The 22,068-nt window shown below is 41.4% G+C and overlaps 1 protein-coding gene across 6 annotated transcripts in view; it reads left to right on the forward strand.

Moving 5' to 3' along the window:
• Positions 1-21,694, forward strand: part of SAMD8 (sterile alpha motif domain containing 8) — an 82,296-nt gene extending 60,602 nt beyond the window's left edge. For 4 of the 6 annotated variants that reach the window (XM_063781908.1, XM_054659712.2, XM_024346455.3 and 1 more), the window contains exons 3-6: positions 4,225-4,320; positions 8,126-8,243; positions 15,625-15,775; positions 15,947-17,300. In XM_063781908.1, the coding sequence (XP_063637978.1) occupies positions 4,225-4,320; positions 8,126-8,243; positions 15,625-15,775; positions 15,947-16,251 (670 nt within the window). In that variant the 3' untranslated portion in view covers positions 16,252-17,300. Of the gene's footprint in view, positions 1-4,224; positions 4,321-8,125; positions 8,244-15,624; positions 15,776-15,946 lie in introns of all 6 variants that reach the window. The other 2 variants (XM_009458770.5, XM_009458769.5) reach the window with 1 other exon arrangement.
• Positions 21,695-22,068: the final 374 nt, after the last annotated feature.

Genomic DNA, 22,068 nt, shown 5'->3' on the forward strand with positions numbered 1-22,068 from the left:
AGGACGATCTCGATCTCCTGTCCTCGTGATCCGCCCACCTTGGACTCCCAAAGTGCTGGGATTACAGGCGTGAGCCACCATGCCCAGCCAAGAAAATTAAATTATATCCAGAAAAAAGGCATATCCATGTATAATGCATTTTAAAAGCTTAGCTCAAAATAATATGAGGGATTGAATACACATTTGACAGGTTCCTCACAACAGTCCACTAAAATGGCAGTAAAAGAGTGAAGAAACTGTATAATCCCATGAAAGCAAAAACAGTGCTAATAATGAAAGTTTGGAAAGTAGAACGCTAAGTACCTGTTGTGAGGTTGTGGGTGGAAGGTGGCCCTGCCCAAGAGGTAAGTTTATTTGTACTTCAGAGCTCCCATAAAACAGAAAGTACCAAGCATCACTCAAGGCCAGGTACAGATAGGAGCTAAATAGGGGAAAATTGGTTAAAAATCTTCTTAAGCCTGGGCAACATGGTGAAACCCTTTCTCTACAAAAAATACAAAAATTAGCCAGGCATGGTGGAGTGTGCCTGTAGTCCCGGGTATTGGGGAGTCTGAGATGGGAGGATGGCTTGATCCCAGGAGGTGGAGGTTGCAGTTAGCCACGATTGCGCCACTGTACTGCAGCCTGGGCCGCAGAGTGAGACCCTGTCTCAAAAAAAAAAATCTACTTAAGCTTTTAGACCTGCTCTACTCTGACAGAAGACTAGTGATCTGTTCTCCAGAGCAGTTGAATATGAAGCACTGTTGACTTAGGGATACCGTGTCCAGATGAGAACAGAGCTGCCATGTTTTAAAGAGGATTCATTAAAAGTCTATATACCAATCACAGAGACTTCTAGCTCCCTTCCTTAAGTAGCGAGACTTATTTCTCATCTCCCCTCCTACCCAACCCCAGTCTTCCAAGAAGGGTAAGATTCCTTTCCTTGGAGAACCTGAAGAAAAACAATGTAAATAACTGGTTGGGATATCCTTATCTAATCAACCAGATCTCTGCGCACCCTGAGTGCGCAGAGAAACCCAAAGCTTGACAAAGCTCAGTCTATGCCCACAGAATGTCTCATCTTTTTTAGTACTTTACTGTCAAATATGAATGGTCAGTCAAGAAACCAGACGTCTGAGAAAAACATAAGCGCAAACAGAAAAAAAAAAGTAAATTGGAAAACAAAATAGGGAGCAGACGAACACTTAAAAAAAAACTTTCGTGTTTTCAAGAGAAATAAGAGATGTTGCATTCTATGTGACAGTAATGAGAGGCCCAAAGAAAATTCAGAGAAAAAGAGCTTTTGGGGAAAAAAAAAAAAAAGAAAGTAGAGATTTAAAATCCAGCAGGGGCTGGGCGTGGTGGCTTACACCTGTAATCCTTTGGGAGCACTTTGGGAGGCCGAGGTGGCCGGGTCACCTGAGGTCAGGAGTTCAAGACCAGCCTGGCCAACATGGGAAAACCCCATCTCTACTAAAAATGCAAAAATTAGCCAGGCGTGGTGGCAGGTGCCTATAATCCCAGCTACTCGGGAGGCTGAGACAGGGAGAATTGCTTGAACCCAGGAGGCAGAAGTGGCAGTAAGCCAAGATCACGCCACTACAGTCCAACCTGGGCAACAGAGCAACACTCCGTCTCAAATAAATAAATAAATAAAAAATAAAATCCAGCAGGATTGGCCAGGCACCATGGTTCACACCTGTAATCCTAGCACTTCTGGAGGCCAAGGCAGGTGGATCACGTGAGGTCAGCAGTTTGAGACCGGCCTAGCCAACATTGTGAAACGCTTTCTCTACTAAAAATACAAAAATTAGGTGGGCGTGGTGGCGGGCACCTGTAATCCCAGCAACGCGGGAGACTGAAGCACGAGAATTGCTTGAACTCAGGAGGTGGAGGTTGCAATGAGCCAAGATTGCATCATTGCACTCCAGCCTGGGTGACAAAGCGAGACTGTGTTTCAAAAAAGTGAGGCTGGGCACGTGGCTCACGCCTGTAATCCCAGCACTTTGGGAGGCTGAGGCAGGCGGATGACCTGAGGTCAGGATTTCGAGACCAGCCTGACCAACATGGAGAAACCCCATCTCTACTAAAAATACACAATTAGCCGGGCCTGGTGCCGCATGCCTGTAATCCCAGCTACTCGGGAGGCTGAGGCAAGAGAATTGCTTGAACCCAGGAGGCGGAGGTTGCGGTGAGCCGAGATGGCGCCATTGCACTCCAGCCTGGGGAACACGAGTGAAACTCCGTCTCAAAAAAAAAAAAAAAAAAAACTGAATTGCCAAGATGAGAGTTAATTTTATTCTAGGAAATAACCATGCAGGAGGATTGGAAAATACAATCATTCTAAATTGGAATAAAAGGGAGAAGGCTCTAGGAGAGATTGCCCTGGAGGAAAAATTGAAATTGATAGACTAGTTTGGGGATGAGTTAGTAATAAGCACTCAGGAAACACAGAGCAAACTAAAAAAAAAGAAGAATTTATTAGCTCCAGAGAATTACAAAAAGTTGTACAAGAGAGGAATTTTTTTTTCTTTTTTTTGAAACAGAGTCTCGCTCTGTCACCCAGGCTGGAGTGCAGTGGCAACGATCTCGGCTCACTGCAACCTCCGCCTCCCAGGTTCAAGCAGTTCTCTGCCTCAACCTCCCGACTACATGTGCCTGCCACCATGCCCGGCTAATTTTTTTGTATTTTTAGTAGAGACAGGGTTTAACTATGTGGGCCAGGCTGGTGTTGAACTCCTGACCTCGTGATCCACCCGCCTTGGCCTCCCAAAGTGCTGGGATTATAGGCGTGAGCCACCGCGCCCAGCCATGTTTTCTTTTTTTAAATACCTTTATTTCCCTAGTTATAAAATTAACATGTCATTGTAGAAAAGTTTTTAGTAGAAATGTACAAAGAATAAAAGAAACGTCAATAATTCTGGCACCCAGAGATGACCTATTGGACTGTTTCATTCGTTTCAGTCTCCTTCCCCTTCCTTTCTTCCTCCCTACCTTCCTTCTTTCTTCCCTCTTTCTTTTTTTCTTTTTTGAGACAGGGTCTGGTTCTGTCGCCTAGGCTGGAGGCAGTGATGAAACCTCGGCTCACTGCAACCTCTGCCTCCCAGGCTCAAGCCATCCTCCCACCTCAGCCTTCCAAGTAGCTGGGACTTAAAGGCGCGCAGCACCGCATCTGGCTAATTTTTGTATTTTTCGTAGAGACCTGGGAGTTGGGGTTGTTCACCATGTTGCCCAGGCTGGTCTCCTGAACTCCTGAGTTCAAGTAGTTGGCCCACCTCAGCCTCCCAAAGCACTGGGATTACAGGCGTGATCCACCAAGCCCAGCCTCTTTCTTTCTTTTTCTCTCCCTCTCTCTCCTTTTTCTTTCTTAAAGTGACCTGTCCTTTATTAGTGGGTAATCATAGGAGCTGTTTGGTGGGGAGGAAAAAGGGACAAATTGAAAATAGAAAAAAAGCCAGGGTTACAAAACAAGGGAGGATAGAGAGAAAGAGGTAAAACAAAAAAACAAAAACAAGGGGCCAGGCGCTGTGGCTCACACCTGTAATCTCAGCACTTTGGAAGTCTGAGACGGGAGAATCACTTGAGCTCAGGAGTTTGAGACCAGCCTGGGCAACAAAGTTTTGAGACCCCATACAAAAAATACAAAAAGTTAGCCAGGCATAGTTTCACGGGCCTTGTAGTCCCGGCCACTTAGTTGGCTGAGGTGGGAGGATCACTTGAGCCCTGGGCTGTCTAGGCTGCAGTCAGCCATGATGGCACCACTGTACTGCAACCTGGGTGACAGAGCAAGACCCTGTTTCAAAAACAACAACAACAATAACAACAAAGCATCAAGTTCAAACCCTGATTGTTTGCACTCTGAAAAGAGCACTTCATGCAAGAAATGGGCCTTTCTCCCATTGTCCTTTGTGGGTAGTCCTGTATCCAGATCTGCTGTGCTATAGGATGGGAGAAAAGGGTTGCCACTTTTTTTTTTTTTTTTTTTCCCTCTGGTATTTGCTGTCAGTCACTTCTTTATAGAGAACCCTAACTGGGAATCAACGGACAAGAAACAGGTTCCGATAGGTGGGGGTACTTTATGACACAGATTTTTTCTCCCAGTTTCTCCAAATATCATCTTCTGTAAGAGATAAAAGTTATATAAAACCAATTTTAAGGTCATTATTAAAAGAGCACCTTACTGAAAAGGGTGGCATCATTCACCTGTATACTTCTTCAATTCAAAATCATTTTTTTCTGTTCCAGCGTTCCTAGAATCCCATGGGCCTTTGCCATGACGGAAGTATGTGGCATGATTCTGTGCTATATTTGGCTCCTGGTTCTTCTTCTTCACAAGCACAGGTACCTCATTACTCCATTAAATGACTGAAAATGTTTTGACTATTGTATCAAGATCATAAAATCTTAACCTTTCTCTTTGCAGTTTCCTTGTTAATTTCCTTCTCTGGTCATTGTGACATAGTTATTAACAAAGGATTTTGAGTTTGATGAGTAAGAGTCAGCCTAAGATAATATCTACATATTTAGTAATAATCCTGAATGCATTTTGCACGGAAAGATCAGAGATGCCCTATGGCTGATCGTGTTCATCTCTGATCTAAAAAAAGAGGCTGGGCGCGGTGGCTCATGCCTGTAATCCCAGCACTGTGGGAGGCCAAGGCAGGCGGATCACCTGAGGTTAGGAGTTCGAGACCAGCCTGACCAACATGGAGAAATCCCGTCTCTACTAAAAATACAAAATTAACTGGGCGTGGTGGCACATGCCTATAATCCCAGCTACTTGGGAGGCTGAGGCAGGAGAATCGCTTGGACCCCAGGGTCGGACGTTGTGGTGAGCTGAGATAAGAAAGCCTTTTCTTTCCTTAGAAACAAACTGGAAAAGTTACTTTCTGTAGGATAGAAACTCTTCCAAGGACATTCTTTGGTCACATGTTTAGATGGAAGAAATTTTCTCTGCTTTGAGGAGGCCCATTAAAAAAGAGATTATTGGCCGGGCACGGTGGCTCATGCCTGTAATCCCAGCACTTTGGGAGGGCAAGGCAGGCGGATCACGAGGTCAGGAGATTGAGACCATCCTGGCTAACACGGTGAAACCCTGTCTCTACTAAAAATACAAAATATTAGCCGGGCATGGTGGCGGGTGCCTGTAGTCCCAGCTAACTTGGGAGGCTGAGGCAAGAGAATGGCATGAACCCAGGAGGCAGAGCTTGCAGTGAGCCGAGATTGTGCCACTGCACTCCAGCCTGGGTGACAGAGTGAGACTCTGTCTCAAAAAAAAAAAAAAGATTATTAGCCAGGCACAGTGGCACATGCCTGTAACCCCAGTACTTTAGGAGGCTGAGGTGGGAGGATTGCTTGAGCCCAGGTGTTCAAGACCAGCCTGGGAAACATGAGGAGACCCTGTCTCTACAAAAAATTTAAAGATTAACCAGGTGTGGTGGCACACGCCTATAGTCCCAGCTTCTCAGGAGGCTGAGGTGGGAGGATTGCTTGAGCCCAGGAGGTCGAGGTTGCAGTGAGCTGTGATTGTGCCACTGCACTCCAGCGTGGGTGACAGAGCCAGACCCTGTCTCCAAAAAAAAAAAAAAAAAAAAAAGAAAGATTATTTTGCACAACATGTACATATAGTCTGTGTGGTTTACTTCAGATGGTATGGGAAGTTGCTAAATTGGAAAGTGCGTCTTGGCACTTTCACCAAAAAATATAGACGAAAGAATTTATTTACTTTCATTTTATTTACTTTTACTGCTTCTTGTGGAGCAGGGCTAACTCACAGGCAGTGTACCCAGAGTCAGCCAGGAAGAATTTTTTTAATTAAAAAAAGGAAGCCTGGGGGGCTCCTTTCCTAGTTTAATGGGCAGGAAGAATTAGTGGATTTAAGTAAAAAACAAGGCATTGTAAACAAAAAATTTAAAGATAAAATTAGTAGATATTGCATAAGAGCTCCTGAGGGGCTTTTAAAAAAACTGTAGATATGTGAGCTTTTGAGATTGCTTAAAAAAAAAATATGTAGCTTCTGCTCTCCATTGTCTTTGGAACACTGGAGAGAGGAACAAGGGTAGTTGCTTGAGGTTTTGACCTTTCTCCTCACCAGGAAGTGCTTGAGGTAAACCACAGTGATGAGCTTTAGGTCCTAAGCAGCAGTTATTTCAGTGTTCTGAAGGTGAAAAGAAAGGTTGGTGGTTACTATTCTTATCATACTTTTAGGCCACATTGAGCCATATTCTCTCCCATTTTGTCCTGTTTTGCAGCAATATTTTAAATTCTGGATTGCTTAAAACCAGAGGTGGTTTTAAAACATGTGTATCATTGCTGCTTTCTGGTTAACTTTGCCTCACAAGATCTCATGAATTTGAATTTATCTACTCTTCAAAACTGGAGTTTACCTTACAGGAAACCTTGGTAGGTTTAACAAAGCATAGAGGTAACCCGTTAAATCCAAGTGTTAATGTTTACTTAGTCAAAGAAAGTGTTTCTCAAAGTGTTTGTACCACTTTCATTAGAATCACCTGGGTGCTTGTTAAAATGCAGATTCCTAGGCTCCATCTCAGGAGTGCACACTAATGCTTGAAACATACCTAGCCTTGTGTTCAGTGCTTTCTCTGAGGGTGGGAGGATCATTTCAAAAATATGTGATGTATGGTCCCTGTCCTCAGGAATATTAGTCCAACAGTACTGGTGTTGTCACAGTGCAGTTCATGATTACCCAAGTGACAGTTACTCAGAATTTTTATTGGATATATACTTGATATAAACTTTTTTTAAAAACATAGTGTTTTCTAGCTTAAGTTTAAGTTAAGAGAAGTTAGAATGAGTATTTGATAGCTACTATCATTAACTAATTTACAATGGGTTTTTTTGTTTTGTTTGAGATAGGGTCTTGCCCTGTCACCCAGGCTAGAGCGCAGTGACATGATCATGGCTCACTGCATCCTTGACCTCCTAGGCTCAATCAGTCCTCTCCCCTCAGCCTAGGACTGCAGGTACACACCAACATGCCTGACTAATTTTTTATAGACAAGATCTTACTGTGTTGCCCAGGCTGGTCTCAAGCGATCCTCCTTCCTGCCTTGGTCTCCCAAAGTTCTGGGATTATAGACATGAGCCACTGCACCTAGCCTACAGTGTTATTAATGAGCAAAAAATTCCCTGGAATCACAGGTGTTTAACTTTACCTCCTTTTTTTGTTTTTTATTTTTATTTTTTGAGACAAGTCTCATTCCGAAACCCAAGCTAGAGTGCAGTGGCACAATCATAGCTTGCTGCAGCCTCCAACTCCCAGGCCCAAGCAACCCTCCCACCTCAGCCTCTCAAGTAGCTGGGATCACAGGTGTGCACCACCACATCCAGCTCATTTTTAAATTATTTGTAGAGATGAGGTCTGGTTATGTTGCCCAAGCTGTTGTCAAACTTTTGGACTCAAGCAATCCTCCCACCTTGGCCTCCCAAAGGGCTGCAATTACAAGCGTGAGCCACCATCCTCGGCCAACTTTATCTCTTATAAATAATTTAAGAGCAATTTTCAGTAATAGGACTAACACCAGGCTTACTTGTCTTCTGTCTTGTATAACTCTTTTACTTTCTTTTAGCCATATTTTCTTTTTTTTTTTTGAGACGGAGTTTCACTATTGTTGCCCAGGCTGGAGTGCAATGGCGCAGTCTTGGCTCACTGCAACCTCCACCTCCCGGGTTCAAGTGATTCTCCTGCCTCAGCCTCTCAAGTAGCTGGGATTACAGGCACACACCACCACGCCTGGACTCTTAGCCATATTTTCTTATCAGTGAAATGATGCTCTTAGAATCTAATTTAGGTCTGTATTGTTCATTATGGCAAAATTTAAATTAACTAAAATGAAATAAAATTTAAAACTCAGTTCCTCAGTCATACTGGCCACATTTCAAGTCCGTAAGATCCACATAGTATATAAATAGCTTCTTGGACAGTATATGGAACATTTCCATCATTGCAGAGAAGCAGAGAATTCTATTGGACAACGATGCTTTTGATGGTCTTTAAGATTTCTGTCCTCTTCAAAGAGTCTAGTGATTTTTCTGTTTGCTCTTCCTTGAAGTAAATATTTGATGCCTGGGGTTTTTTGGTTTGTTTTCTTCTGATCTTTCCCCCTTTTTGGTTGATCTGTTACAGGTCAATACTTCTGCGAAGGCTCTGTAGTCTGATGGGAACTGTATTCTTGCTTCGCTGCTTTACCATGTTTGTGACCTCCCTCTCCGTGCCAGGACAACACCTGCAGTGTACTGGAAAGGTAGCCTGCTACCTTCTTTATCATTCTTGTTTTTGGTGGGTTGATGGCACACTATATGCAATAGGGCTAAGATTTTGCTTATAGTATTAAAATGTGCTTTTTAGTATCTGCAATGTCTATAAAAAAAACTATAGAAATAATTTGGTAAAAGTCTTAAGCCAGATTCTACCTCTCTGTTATTTCTGTTGAAACTCGTTCTATGCTGTGGAGCTATAGAAAACAAGTTTCTTTCGGCCGGGCGCAGTGGCTCATGCCTGTAATCCCAGCACTTTGGGAGGCCGAGGCGGGCAGATCATGAGGTCAGAAGTTCAAGACCAGCTGGGCCAAGATGGTGAAACTCCGTCTCTACTAAAAATACAAAAATTAGTTGGGCATGGTGGTGGGCACTTGTAATCCCAGCTACTCAGAAGCCTGAGGCAGAGAATTGCTTGAACCCAGGAGGTGGAGGTTGCAATGAGCTGAGATCGTGCCACTGCACTCCAGCCTGGGCAACAGAGCGAGACTCCATCTCAAAAAAAAAAAAAAAAAAAGTGTTTATTTTGGCCGGGCGCAGTGGCTCATGCCTGTAATCCCAGCACTTTGGGAGGCCAAGGTGGGTGGATCACGAGGTCAGGAGTTTGAGACCAGCCTGGCCAAGATGGTTAAACCCCATCTCTACTAAAAATACAAAAATTAGCCAGGTGCAGTGGTGGACGCCTGTAATCCCAGCTACTCGGGAGGCTGAGGTTCAATCGCTTGAACCTGGGAGGCGGAGGTTGTAGGGAGCCGAGATCGCACCACTGCACTCTAGCCTGGGCAACAGAGCAAGACTCTGTCTCAAAAACAAAGAAAGAAAGAAAGAAAACAATTTTCTTTCAATTATCATTTTCCCTTTCCCACTATCCTTAGCATTTTAAAAGTTTCTCATATGGCATGCTCTGGTTCCTTCACTGTCCTCCTCACTCCTTTAAAAATGTTGCCGGCCAGGTGCAGTGGCTCACGCCTGTAATCCCAGCACTTTGGGAGGCCAAGGCGGGTGGATCACCTGAGGTCAGGAGTTAAAGACCCAGCGTGGCCAACATGGTGCAATCTACTAAAAATACAGAAAATTACCTGGGCGTGGTGACGGGCACCTGTAATCCCAGGTACTCGGAAGGCTGAGGCATGAGAGTCACTTGAACCCAGGAGGCGGAGGTTGCAGTGAGCCAAGATGGCACCATTGTACTCCACCCTGGGCAACAAGAGTGAATCTGCATCTCAAAACAAAACAAACAAACAAACAAAAAGAAAGTTGCAGTTTGACGACATACTCAGCACTCTAAACTTTACTCTTTCTGAGATAAACAAAATAATGGCTGACTTTTGGTTTTCATTTTATATTTTGTGGATTTGTTTTGGTGTACTGTAGACATCCCTTCTCATTAAACAGAAGAAATTATGCAGATGGGAACAAAATAAGACTCTGAAAATCGCCTGTACTTTATATACAAAATTGGCTAAAATCTGTATACAAATTTGCAAAGAATTTTGTCCAAATTATATACAAATTTGGACAAAAGAACTCTACTTTTCTAGGCCTCTATGCTTTAATTCTGTGTTCTCACATATTCAAATAAATGTATGTGTTAACATCTTTGTAATTATTTTAATGTTGTTTGTAACAGCATTCACGTTCACTTCTTGTACTGCAATATCATAGCTGAAATGCCAACAAGGGAAGATTAAGCAGCCAAAGGAGATCAAGAACTAAAAATATACCCCTGAGCTGAAGGGTGACAAAACTTTCTCCTGGTATTAGGAAGGCTTAGACTGACCAGTAAGAAAGGGGGAAGGGTTGATATGACACAGGATTTCATGTAAAGGAAATGTTTTATTTTTAAGGTAAAAGCTGTTTTGAGGTCTTTTTTTCTTTTTCCAAAAAGGAAAAGTAATTTTTTCAAATTATAAAATTATATGTTTATTATAAAAATTCAAATTATATAGAAATGTATATATTAAAAAGTAAAAATTCACCTGATTCTTTTTTACCACACCCTATAAATAATACAGTTAACAGTTGTGTGTATAGCCACACAGACCATTTTTAAGCATACTTACACATTCATATAAGTTTTTTTGGGTTTTTTTTTTGTTTTTTTTTTTTGAGGTGGAGTCTTTCCCAGTCGCCCAGGCTGGAGTAGTGTGGCACAGTCTTGGCTCACTGCAACCTCCTCTTGCCAGGTTCAAGCCATTCTCCTGCCTCAGCCTCCCGAGTAGCTGGGACCATCACGCCTGGCTATTTTTTGTATTTTTAGTAGAGATGGGGTTTCTCCATGTTGGCCAGGCTGGTCTTGAACTCCTGACCTCAGGTGATCCACCCGCCTTGGCCTCCCAAAGTGTTGGGATTACAGGTGTGAGCCACAGCGCCTGGCCCTCATATAAGTTTTCATAGATACTTTTGAAACAAGGTAGGATTATATTGCAAACATTGTTCTTTAACCTAGTTTTCCTTTTCTTTCTTTCTTTCTTTCTTTTTTTTTTTTGAGATGGAGTCTCGCTGTGTCACCCAGGCGGGAGTGCAGTGGCACGATCTCGGCTCACTGCAAACTCTGCCTCCCAGGTTCATGCCATTCTCCTGCCTCAGCCTCCCGAGTAGCTGGGACTACAGGCGCCCGCCACCATGCATGGCTAATTTTTTTGTATTTTTAGTAGAGACGGGGTTTCACTGTGTTAGCCAGGATGGTCTCGATCTCCTGACCTCATGATCCGCCCGCCTTGGCCTCCCAAAGTGCTGAGATTACAGGCGTGAGCCATCGCGCCCAGCCTCTTTAGCCTATTTTTCATTTAATAGTATGTTGTTTACTTTTTTCTGAAGAAGTACATGTGGTCATATTCATCTTTTTAACAGTATTCCATTGTGGATACCAGGCTCCAAATGATGTACATTTTGGTTGTTTCAAAATTTTACTATTTATAAACAGTGCTATAGTAAACATTCTTGTACATTGTGCTTTTGCACTTAGTTATCTCCTTAAGATAAATTATTGCAAGTAAAATTATAGAATTAAAGGACATGCACATTAAAAAATATAATATGGGCTGGACAAGGTGGCTCATGCCTGTAATCCCAGCACTTTGGGAGTCCGAGGTGGGCGCATCACTTGAGGCCAGGAGTTCAAGACCAGGCTGGCCAACATGATGAAACCCCATCTCTACTAGAAATACAAATAATTAGCTGGGCATGGTGGCGGGCACCTGTAATCCCAGCTACTCGGGAGGCTGAGGCAGAAGAATCACTTGAACCTGGGAGGCAGAGGTTGCAGTGAGCTGAGATCACACCACTGCACTCCAGCCTGGGTGACAGAGCGAGACTCCATCTCAAAAAAAAAAAAAAAAAAAAAAAAAAGAAAGTGATATGTGTTGCTGAAATACACACTTGAAAAGATGAGTTTTTCACTACTGCCAACATGTATGCGTGTCAGCTTTCTCACCCTCTTGCCAGCAGTGCCATTCTGATTGATGAAAGGTAATATCTGATGCTTTTATGTTCTTATTTTTTTATATTTTACATGTTTAATTTGTTTTGAATTTGTTTCTGTGCATGGTGTGCGCAGTTTCTCCAAAATAGTATGCTGTGTACATGGTATGAAGAGTTTCACCCAAATAGTATTCTAGTTGATTAGGGGAGATTTTATTGTATTTTAGTCATTGTTTTTTTAAGACAGATTCTCGCTTTGTCACCCAGGCTAGAGTATAGTGTGGCATGATCATAGCTCACTGTCAGCCTAAAATTCCTGGTCTCAGGCAGTCCTCCTGCATCAGCCTTCTGAGTAGCTGGGACCACAGGCACACGCCACCACAGCCAACTGATTTTTTTTTTTTTTAGACGGAGTCTTTCTCTGTCGCCCTGGCTAGAGTGCGGTGGTGCGATCTTGGCTTACTGCATCCTCCACCTCCTGGGTTCAAGGGATTCTCCTGTCTCAGCCTCCCAAGTAACTGGGATCACAGGCGCCTGCCACCACACCCAGCTAATTTTTGTATTTTCAGTAGAGATGGGGTTTCACCATCTTGGCCAGGCTGGTCTTGAACTCCTGACCTCATGATCCACCTGCCTCGACCTCCGAAAGTGCTGGGATTACAGGCGTGAGCCACCGTGCCTGGCCTAATTTTAATTTTTTTTTTTTGTAGAAACAGGATTTCACTTTGCTGCTCAGGCTGGTCTCGAGCTCCTGACTTCAAGTGCTCTTTCCATCTCTACCTCTCAAAGTGTTGGGATTACAGGCATGAGCCACCATACCTAGCCAGGACAGATTTTAAAGAAGAAAAATATAAGCTTATTACACTGAAAAGAGAAAATTTTCCGTAGCTAAGGGATTTAATTGTAGGACAGCCACTGAGGAGAGGGATATCTGTGCATAGGGCTGCAACATATGCTGCAAAAATAAATTAGATACCATCCTTCTATGGTATAAACAGCCCTTTTTCTGTCTCTAATGACTGTTTTTATCAGTTGGTTATATATAGATATTTCTACTCCAATCTGACCTAAATACTGTTAATTGCTTTGAATTATAATATAACCTACTTATTGACCCGTATTATTTGCAGTAATTGTTATAAATAGAAATCAAATCCCTTACAGTGAATTCCATAAGGTAGTTTCATTATAATAAATTAATTGCTTGAAATTGCATTCCTGGAAGTAAGGGGTTTGAGGACAGAACCAAGAACATGCCTATTTTTGAAATTTAGAAACACTTAATGCATATTTCTACACCTTCTCTTGTCAAAACATCCTATTCATTCTGCTCCGTTGTGTTTCAGTTTTCATTTTTTGGAAGGATATATGAGACATTTAAGATGGGAAAGGATGGAGAGATAACTGCCTTTTGACTGGCATCACTAGTTTCCTATCCTTGGTTGAGACATTTTCCTACCAGTCTCTTCTGTTTATTTACTACATGATTTTTTACTTTCTCAAGAGTAATATCTCTAAGCCCGTGTTCATAGCGATCACAGAAGAACCAAACCCATGTGTATTATCTTTCTTTCTCTCTAATAATAAATTCTTCTTCCTTTCTTTCCCTCAAATGAGGCAGAAAGGGAAAGCTGGGCAGTGTATAATCAGCAGGTGAGATTCCTAATGAGATTGTGATATCTATGAGGTTGTTTATTTTGGTCATATTTGATAGAATCTTTAAGACATAGGGCTTTGGAATTGGGCTCCCTGGGTTCACATCCTGACTGTGTTACTTACTAGCTATGTGACCTCTCTAAGCCAGTTTCCTCATCTGCACAATTAAAGCACTTCATAGGATTGCTGTGGAAATTAAATGCAGTAACATATAAAGCACTTAGCAGCATGCCTTGCACATAGTAAATGTACATAAAATTTTAGCACCTTTTTGTACCATTATTATGTTATTATTAAATTGTATTATTATAATAATATTAGTATGCCTTTTTGTGTGTGGTTTTTGTTGTTGTTGTTGTTGTTGTTGTTGTTTTGAGACGGAGTCTCGCTCTGTCGCCCAGGCTAGAGTGTAGTCAGGCTAGAGTGCAGTGGCGCGATCTCTGTTCACTGCAAGCTCCACCTACCGGGTTCACGCCATTCTTCTGCCTCAGCCTCCCGAGTAGCTGGGACTGCAGGCGCCCGCCACCAAGCCTGGCTAATTTTTTGTATATTTAGTAGAGATGGGGTTTCACCGTGTTAGCCAGGATGGTCTCAATCTCCTGACCTTGTGATCCACCTGCCTCGGCCTCCCAAAGTGCTGGGATTACAGGCGTGAGCCACCGTGCCTGGCCTCTTTTTTTTTTTTTTGAGATGGAGTTTTGCTCTTGTTGCCCAGGCTGGAGTGCAATGGCACGATTTCTACTCACCACAACCTCCCCCTCCCGGGATCAAGAGATTTTCCTGCCTCAGTCTCCTGAGTAGCTGGGATTACAGGCATGTGCCACCATGCCCAGCTAATTTTTGTACTTTTAGTAGAGATGGGTTTTTCCATGTTGGTCAGGCTGATCTCGAACTCCTGACCTCAGATGATCCACCCACCTCGGCCTCTCAAAGTGCTGGGATTATAGGCGTGAGCCACCGCACCCTGCGGTATGCTTTTTTTTTTTTAAGTGACTGTCCCTCTTTTGTAAAGCAGTTATCACTCAAGGTCTTCCTCAAAATGGACTGCTTTTTTAGGCGTATGTGTGGGAGTTGGGATTAGGTTTGGCTATTGATAACTGGAAATTCAAAGTGGCTATGGTTTAATAAACACACAATGGTTTATTCTCTCTCAAAAAAGAGTCTGAAGGTAGGTACACAAGGTCTGGTATGATAATTTTACGAAGTCATCCAAAAAAACCCCATAATTCTTCTGTCGTTCTGGTCTGCTATCCCAATACTTGGCTTGTATCCTCAAGGCTACTTTGTGGTCCAAGATGGTTGCTGGAGTTTCACCTCCAGTTGAATGAGTCTGAGTTGTAGACAAAAAAGGAAAGGTAAAAAGTTAGAAAAGACTTCCTCAAAACTGTTGTCTCTTACCTTGATAAGTAGCCTTCCCAGAAACCCTTAACACTTCTACTTAGATCTTATTGTACAGAACTTAGTCACGTGGCCACACCTAGCTACAAGGGAGGCTGGGAAAGGCAATATTTTGGCTGAATTCATTGCTGCCTCAATATATTTGAGATTGTGTTACCAGTGAAGAAGGGGAGAGTGGATGTTGAAAGGTAGACATTGATCTCCGTCTGTCATAGCCTATGTCTTATTGGCAAGTATAGCCAAGCAACTACTACTGTGATATTGGATTAAAAACTTGGAGATGTTTTTGTATTATAGAGAACTTTTTATTATAAAAGAACTCCTAGTAAAGGAGTTCATGTTACAGTGATTTCATTTATTTATTTATTTTTAATTAATTAATCAATTTTTTTGAGACAGAGTCTTACTCTGTCGCCCAGGCTGGAGTACAGTGGCGCGATCTCGGCTCCCTGCAACCTCCGCCTCCCAGGTTCAAGTGATTCTCTTGCCTTAACCTCCCTAGTAGCTGGGATTACAGGTGTGTACCACCATGCCTGGCTAATTTTTGTATTTTTAGTAGAGTTGGGGTTTCGCCATGTTGGCCAGGCTGATGTTGAACTCCTGACATCAGGTGATCCGCCCACCTCAGCCTCCCAAAGTGCTGGGATTACAGGCATGAGCCACTGTGCCCAGTCTGATTTCATTTAATTACCAAAATATTTCTGAGTACAGCCAAGCTTTGCCCACCCATTCTTGAAGTCTGGCTGGAATTCATTAGACTGAGGGCCTAGATGCTTTGGCTTAGATCTTATTTCTAAGTTATTCAGCATTTGAATTTCAATAGGAATGGATGTTGGGAAGTTCCCACCTCCCTAAGCATTTGAAGCACTAATTCATAACTTTTCTTCATAGATATACGGCAGTGTATGGGAGAAATTACATCGAGCCTTTGCCATTTGGAGTGGCTTTGGTATGACCCTGACTGGCGTTCACACATGTGGAGATTACATGTTTAGTGGCCACACAGTCGTCCTAACTATGCTGAATTTCTTTGTCACCGAATGTAAGTATCTTTTTAGTGCTTCTATGCGTATTAGATAACTTGCTGCAGTGAAGGCTGTGGGAAGGGTGTCAGATCCTGTGAAGAATGGCAAAACAGCCTGACCTGAGAAACGTGACTGAGAAGCATTGGAAGGAATGTAGCTTTAAAATGATCTTTCTGTCCTTTTCCTAGATACACCAAGAAGCTGGAATTTCTTGCACACTTTATCCTGGGTTCTCAACCTCTTTGGAATCTTCTTCATCTTGGCTGCCCATGAACATTATTCCATTGATGTGTTTATTGCTTTTTATATAACAACAAGACTCTTTTTGTACTACCATACTCTGGCCAATACCAGAGCATATCAGCAGAGTAGGAGAGCAAGGATTTGGTTTCCCATGTTCTCTTTTTTTGAATGCAATGTTAATGGCACAGTACCTAATGAATATTGTTGGCCATTTTCAAAACCAGCAATAATGAAAAGACTAATTGGATGAATACTATCTTTCTAATGAATTTGTGATTAAATATATAATAGTTGTTGAAAATGAGTAACTTTGCGTTCTCCCCCTAAGTTGTTCTTAGATGCCTGGCTTATGTGTTGACAAAGTAAAGTTTTCTGTTCTGAGCAAAGTTATGATTATAAAAAGCAAGAAAGAACAATCAAGAGTCCTTATGTAGCTATTTGAACAGAAAGCTTAAGTAGATGTTTTCTGCCCCTTCTCTTTAGGAAGACTTAATGTTGTGATTGAAGTCAGGCTGTACCCTTACCTGTTGAGTATTTGCTTATTGAACTTTAAACAAGTCAACTTGAGCAGTTTGCTGGTTGAGGAATTTTCATTGATTTCCAGTAGGGCTCTAGTCAAGAAATAATATGTTTTGAAGCTCCTTATTACCTTTAGAAGAAGAAACCCTAACAAGTGACAGTACTTGTTCTTTGGACTAATCTTTGTTTCATTTTAAAAAATGCAACCCTGGGACATGATCTGTTTTACTGACAAAGAGTTTTTGCCTTCTGAACCATCTTTAAATATACTGAGCATACCAGGATGCCTGAAATAAGAAGAGAATAGGCCATAGATGACGTGACAGAGTACTGGCTAGGATGCCATTGGTCTCCTCATTAATGCAAATGTAGGGCTGGCATATTTCACCAAAGATGCAACAAAAGATGCAGTGCCTATTTTGTTCTGAGGGTTCAGTGACCCTCAGTGAGTATTCATGAGGGAAAAATGGCTGCATCCATAAAAATAAATGGGCTTAATGTTAGTGGTATAGGTACCCAGAATAACTTCTTTGTGCTATAGTTGTTAGATGACAGTTCAATTTTATGCTTTTTTAATGGTGTTATTAAATGAGCCAAATAGGAGTGTTTTACCAGATGTTAAAGTTCTTAATGCCGTTAAGTAGGGAGGTATGCATGCAAAGAATTGTTTTCTCCTGAAAAGAAACTTACAGCACGCAAAATATAACTTTTTGGTTTTTGAAATTTATCATTCTTGGCCGTTGGAAGTAAACAGTCTCAGACATACTTGGATATGAAAAAGTTTCGTTGTTTTTTACTTTTAAATATAATGGTGTATATACATTCTTTCTATTTAGTCTTAATTTGGCAGTCAGGAAGTGATATAACTTAGCTGCTATTTACAACACTAGAAATTTAGTACTTTAAGTAATTTCACGTCTATGATAACATTTGTTACTTTATTTTTAATGATTTTTTTACAGTAGTTATGACAGTAGGATGGTTATGGAATTGGAATTTAAACTCCCAACTAATGAGCTTAGCTGCTTGGAATATTAATTATGTAGTTTTTACATTCCATTTTAAAACAAAAACTTAGAAAAGGTGCTGGCATTCTGAGGCCTGCAATTAGGCCACATAGCAGAAGCTTGCTCCTTCCTTATCTGGGTGAAATATTTTATTTTTGCACTTTGAGTCATATTCCCACCCCTGTATAAGCTACATAGGAGCCTGAATGAATTGGGTAGGAAAGGAAATTATGCAAACAAGTCTCAGCTAGTGCTGAATGACCCCAATTTGTGTCTGCTGTGAACATTATTTTTGTATTTCTCACTTGAGAAATGCAAGGCAATTCAACTTTTATGCTTTTAAATCTCACACCTCAGAATCTGATATCTTAAATTGCTGATTCTGTTACATGCTAGGAACAAAATGCCAACATCTCATGTAAAGAAGTTGCATAATCATGGAAAGTAAAGGATGTTTCCTATGCCAGTTAGAGTGGTTTGACCCTTCAGGTAAAAAGATACGTTACTGTTATTTTTCTACGTGACAGAACAGACTGAATTTAGCTAGGGAGGCACTGATGTTGGCTTTTGGGAAAGGGTTCAAAAAACTGTATGGCAACATTAATGCTAAAATGTTAAGCCGAGTGCAGTGGTGCAAGGCTATAGTCCCAGCTTCTGAGGAGGCTGAGGCAGGAGGATTGCTTGAGGCCAGGAGTTAGAAGCTGGAGTGTGTTATAACGCCTATGAATAACCACTGCATTCCAGCCCGGGCAAGGTAGCAAGACCCATTCTCTTAAAAACATGGCTGGGTGCAATGGTTCACGCCTGTAATCCCAGCACTTTGGGAGGCCAAGGCAGGCGGATGGCTTGAGGTCAGGAGTTCGAGATCAGCCTGGCCAATATGGTGAAACCTCATCTCTACTAAAACTACAAAAATTAGCTGGGCATGGTGGCACGCACTTGTAATCCCAGCTACTTGGGAGACCGAGGAACAAGAAACACTTGAACCCAGGAGGTGGAGTTTGCAGTGAGCTGAGATCACTCCACTGCACTCCAGCCTAGGTGACAGAGCGAGACTCCATCTCAAAACAAAACAAAACAAAACAAACAAACAAAATTAGAATGGGTGCAGTGGCTAATGCCTGTAATCGCAGCACTTTGGGAGGCTAAGGCAGGAGGATCACTTGAGCTCAGGTAAACGAGACCAGCCTGGGCAACAAAGTGAGACCTCGTCCCCACAAAAAGTTGTTTAGAAAATTAGCTGGGCGTGGTGGTGCATGCCTGTGGTCCCAGCTACATGGGAGGCTGAGGCAGAAGGATCACTTGAGCCCAAGGAGGTTGAGGCTACAGTGAGCTGTAATCATGCCACTGCACTCCAGCCTTGGGGACAGAGTGAGACCCTGCCTCAATCAATCAATCAATTAATAACAAAAACTTAAATAGCTATTAACCTCAGTCTTCTTTCCTTCATATAAATTCTATTCTAAGACCAAATAGAAAAATAAATGTAACTAACTTTGCAGAGCTATTGACATTGAGAGACCTAACAACAGACTGCAATGGGGATTGTAAAATAACTTTTCAGCCTTGCACTTGCTCATGTATGTTTTGAGAAAAATGTAAGTTAGGTATAACTTATTGTTTTAACTATTATAAGGCAGTGTTTACATAAATTAATCATCTCTTTCTTGGAAAACATTGAGACAAATTTATTTTCAGTTTTACTTAAACATGAAACCTGTATTTTAGTTGCTTTTTGTTTTGTCCAGAAATTTCCAGATTTTGTGTTCATTTTTTTTCCTGGTTAAAATCTAAACCATAGTGAAGATAGTATTTATGTTTACATTTTATCTGTGAATGTGGCTAGGCAGAGAAGCTACATGGCTTTGGTCTACATATTTTTTGACCTTGTATTTGGTTCTGTAGTTACAGACTTGTGAAGGCTTACATCATCATGGAGACTTTAGTAAGGAAGGAACCAAAAGGTTTTTGGTTTGGGGATGCAAACTGGAGGTTATGTTACAAGTCTTCAATGCATTTTCTGTGTTCCTGGCAGCAGTGTTGCCTTTTTTTTTCTTTGCCTTTTTTTTTTTTTTTTTAAGACCAGGTAGGGTAGTGTTATTGAAGGGTAATTGAAGAGTGGTAGAGAGTAAGAGGTTTTGAAGGAGGCAGGTTTGCTGTTATCACAAAATAATTTGGGGGAAACCTTTCGTGGCTGTGCTGCAAGAATTCTTTATGTGGCTATCCTCTCCATAGTTTTCTGACCAGAATTGCAAGGGCAAAAATAGAACTTCTAGCTCTATTTATTTGTATCCTTTGAAATCAGAACTTATCCTTAGAACCAGTCAGTTAAATAATGCGAACTATGCCTATAATCCCAGCACTTTAGGAGGCTGAGGCAGGCAGATCACGAGGTCAGGAGTTCGAGGCCAGCCTGGCCAATATGGTGAAACTCCGTCTCTACTAAAAATACAAAAATTAGCCGGGCGTGGTGGTGCACGCCCATGCCTGTAGTCCCAGCTACTCGGGAGGCTGAGGCAGAAGAATCGCTTGAACCCAGGAGGCGGAGGTTGCAGTGAGCCGAGATACTGCCACTACACTCCAGTCTGGGCGACAGAGCGAGACTCCATCTCAAAAAAACAAAATAAAATAAAATAATAATGTGGGCTATTCAGAAGAAAAAGTCAGTGACAGAGAGACCAGAACCCATTGGATCAAGAGACCTGCAGGGATTATAACTCTTTACTCTGTGAGCAGCGGTGTTTCATGCCCTGTCTCTGCCTGTGTGTTTTTACTAAGAATTCCAGAAATCCTGTAATTTGTAAATGGGAAACAGAGGAACCAGATTGTTTTATAGCTGATAAGAAACAGTCTGTTTTAGAAACATCTGTTTGGAAAGTATTACTCATGTATTCACAAAGTCATATTTATAACACTAGTCTTCTTTAACTGTATTCAACAAAAGGCAGTTTCACCATTAATTTCATAGTAAGCTTTTTTAAAGGATTCTAGATCTAAATTGCCTAAGAATGTTAACCACATTCTTGTTTTAAACTCTCTAATTTAATAAATGTAATTATTTGATAGTCTTTTATAGACTTACATTTTCTTCATACTAAAGGTAATGATAATATAGTCATTTGCCAGTTCTTTAAGGTATTCAGGCATTTGAGACAAGACAGCTGTCTTGTAGAATAGTCCAATTGCTTTCTTAAACAGTACTGGTTTCATTTAGACAGTTTCTAAGCCAGCAAAGGTGTCAATTTTAATGCCAACTTGACAGTTTAACAGTTTGTGTTTGTAAGCAGTTTAGCCTGAATTATCCCATACTGCTGTAGAGGAGAATTGTTAGTAACATCAAAGGTCAGAATGCTTCAGGTGACTAATAAGAATGGAAAGAGACTGAGTAGGTTTTTTGTTTCTTTTCCCTGTCTTTGAGTAACTTTGAATGACTAAAATTAGTATGAAACTAGGTTTTGGACCCCCTTCTCACCTCACCCGGATGTAATGCCACCAATTTCAAATAACTAAAATGTGACCAATTACTTTGCTTCAAGTTCTATACAAATATCTCTGAAATCTGTAAGCCATATTTCAGCTATTCTGGTTTTTATAATACATTCTACCCTAAATTAACCAAAGGACTTTTTATTCAGTGTATTCCATGTTTCAGCATAAGGAAAGTTTGTGCCTGATATGGCAAGAGAAAGAACACTATGGTAATTTCATTGTTACTTCAGGTCTCTTTCAATCTGAAGAACTGGGTTGTCTGGAGAATTGAACATAGCCAAGCAATATTATCAATTAGTAATGTCATCTTAAAAATGTTCAGTTTTACTAAGTTTTATTCAGAGGATCTATGTATTATTAGAAAAATGAAGTATTTCTGACATGGAACAAAGAAATTGGAAACTGGTACTTAATGGGGGAAGCAAAATTAGCTTGGACTAAAACGGACATGTTTTGTTTTGTGAATTCTACCTAAATGTCTCTCTATCCACAGAGAAACTAGTATTACTTGAAGATGTGAAAGTTCCTGTGGTAGCCATACCTTGAAGCACAGTGTTTGTACATAAGTAAATATCTTGATTCTAAATTAAATCCAGATTTAACTAATATATATTATTTTATATCTTTGTTGTATTAAAATGTTTAAAAACACTAAAAATAAAACATTTGAAAGTTGGATTACAGTTTCTTATTGAAATGTCTTTGCATTATTAATGGAGCTGGTCAGTTTTTTATATAATGAATTTTAGTTTTTGCAAATGATTGGCCAGGTGTGGTGGCTCACGCCTGTAATCCTAGCTCTTTGGGAGGCCAAGGCAGGCTGATCGCTTGAGCCTAGGAATTCGAGACCAGCCTGGGCAACATGGTGAAACCCCGTCTCTACAAAAAATACAAAAATTAGCCAAGTGTGGTGGTGCGTGTCTGTAGTCCCAGCTACTTGGGAGACTGAGGCAGGAGGATCGCTTGAGCCTGGGAAGTCGAGGCTGCAGTGAGCCGAGATGATGCCACTGCACTCCAGCCTGGGTGACAAAGTGAGACCCTGTCTCCAAAAA

Source organism: Pan troglodytes, chromosome 8, assembly GCF_028858775.2.
Source record: "Pan troglodytes isolate AG18354 chromosome 8, NHGRI_mPanTro3-v2.0_pri, whole genome shotgun sequence".
Classification (NCBI taxonomy): domain Eukaryota; kingdom Metazoa; phylum Chordata; class Mammalia; order Primates; family Hominidae; genus Pan; species Pan troglodytes.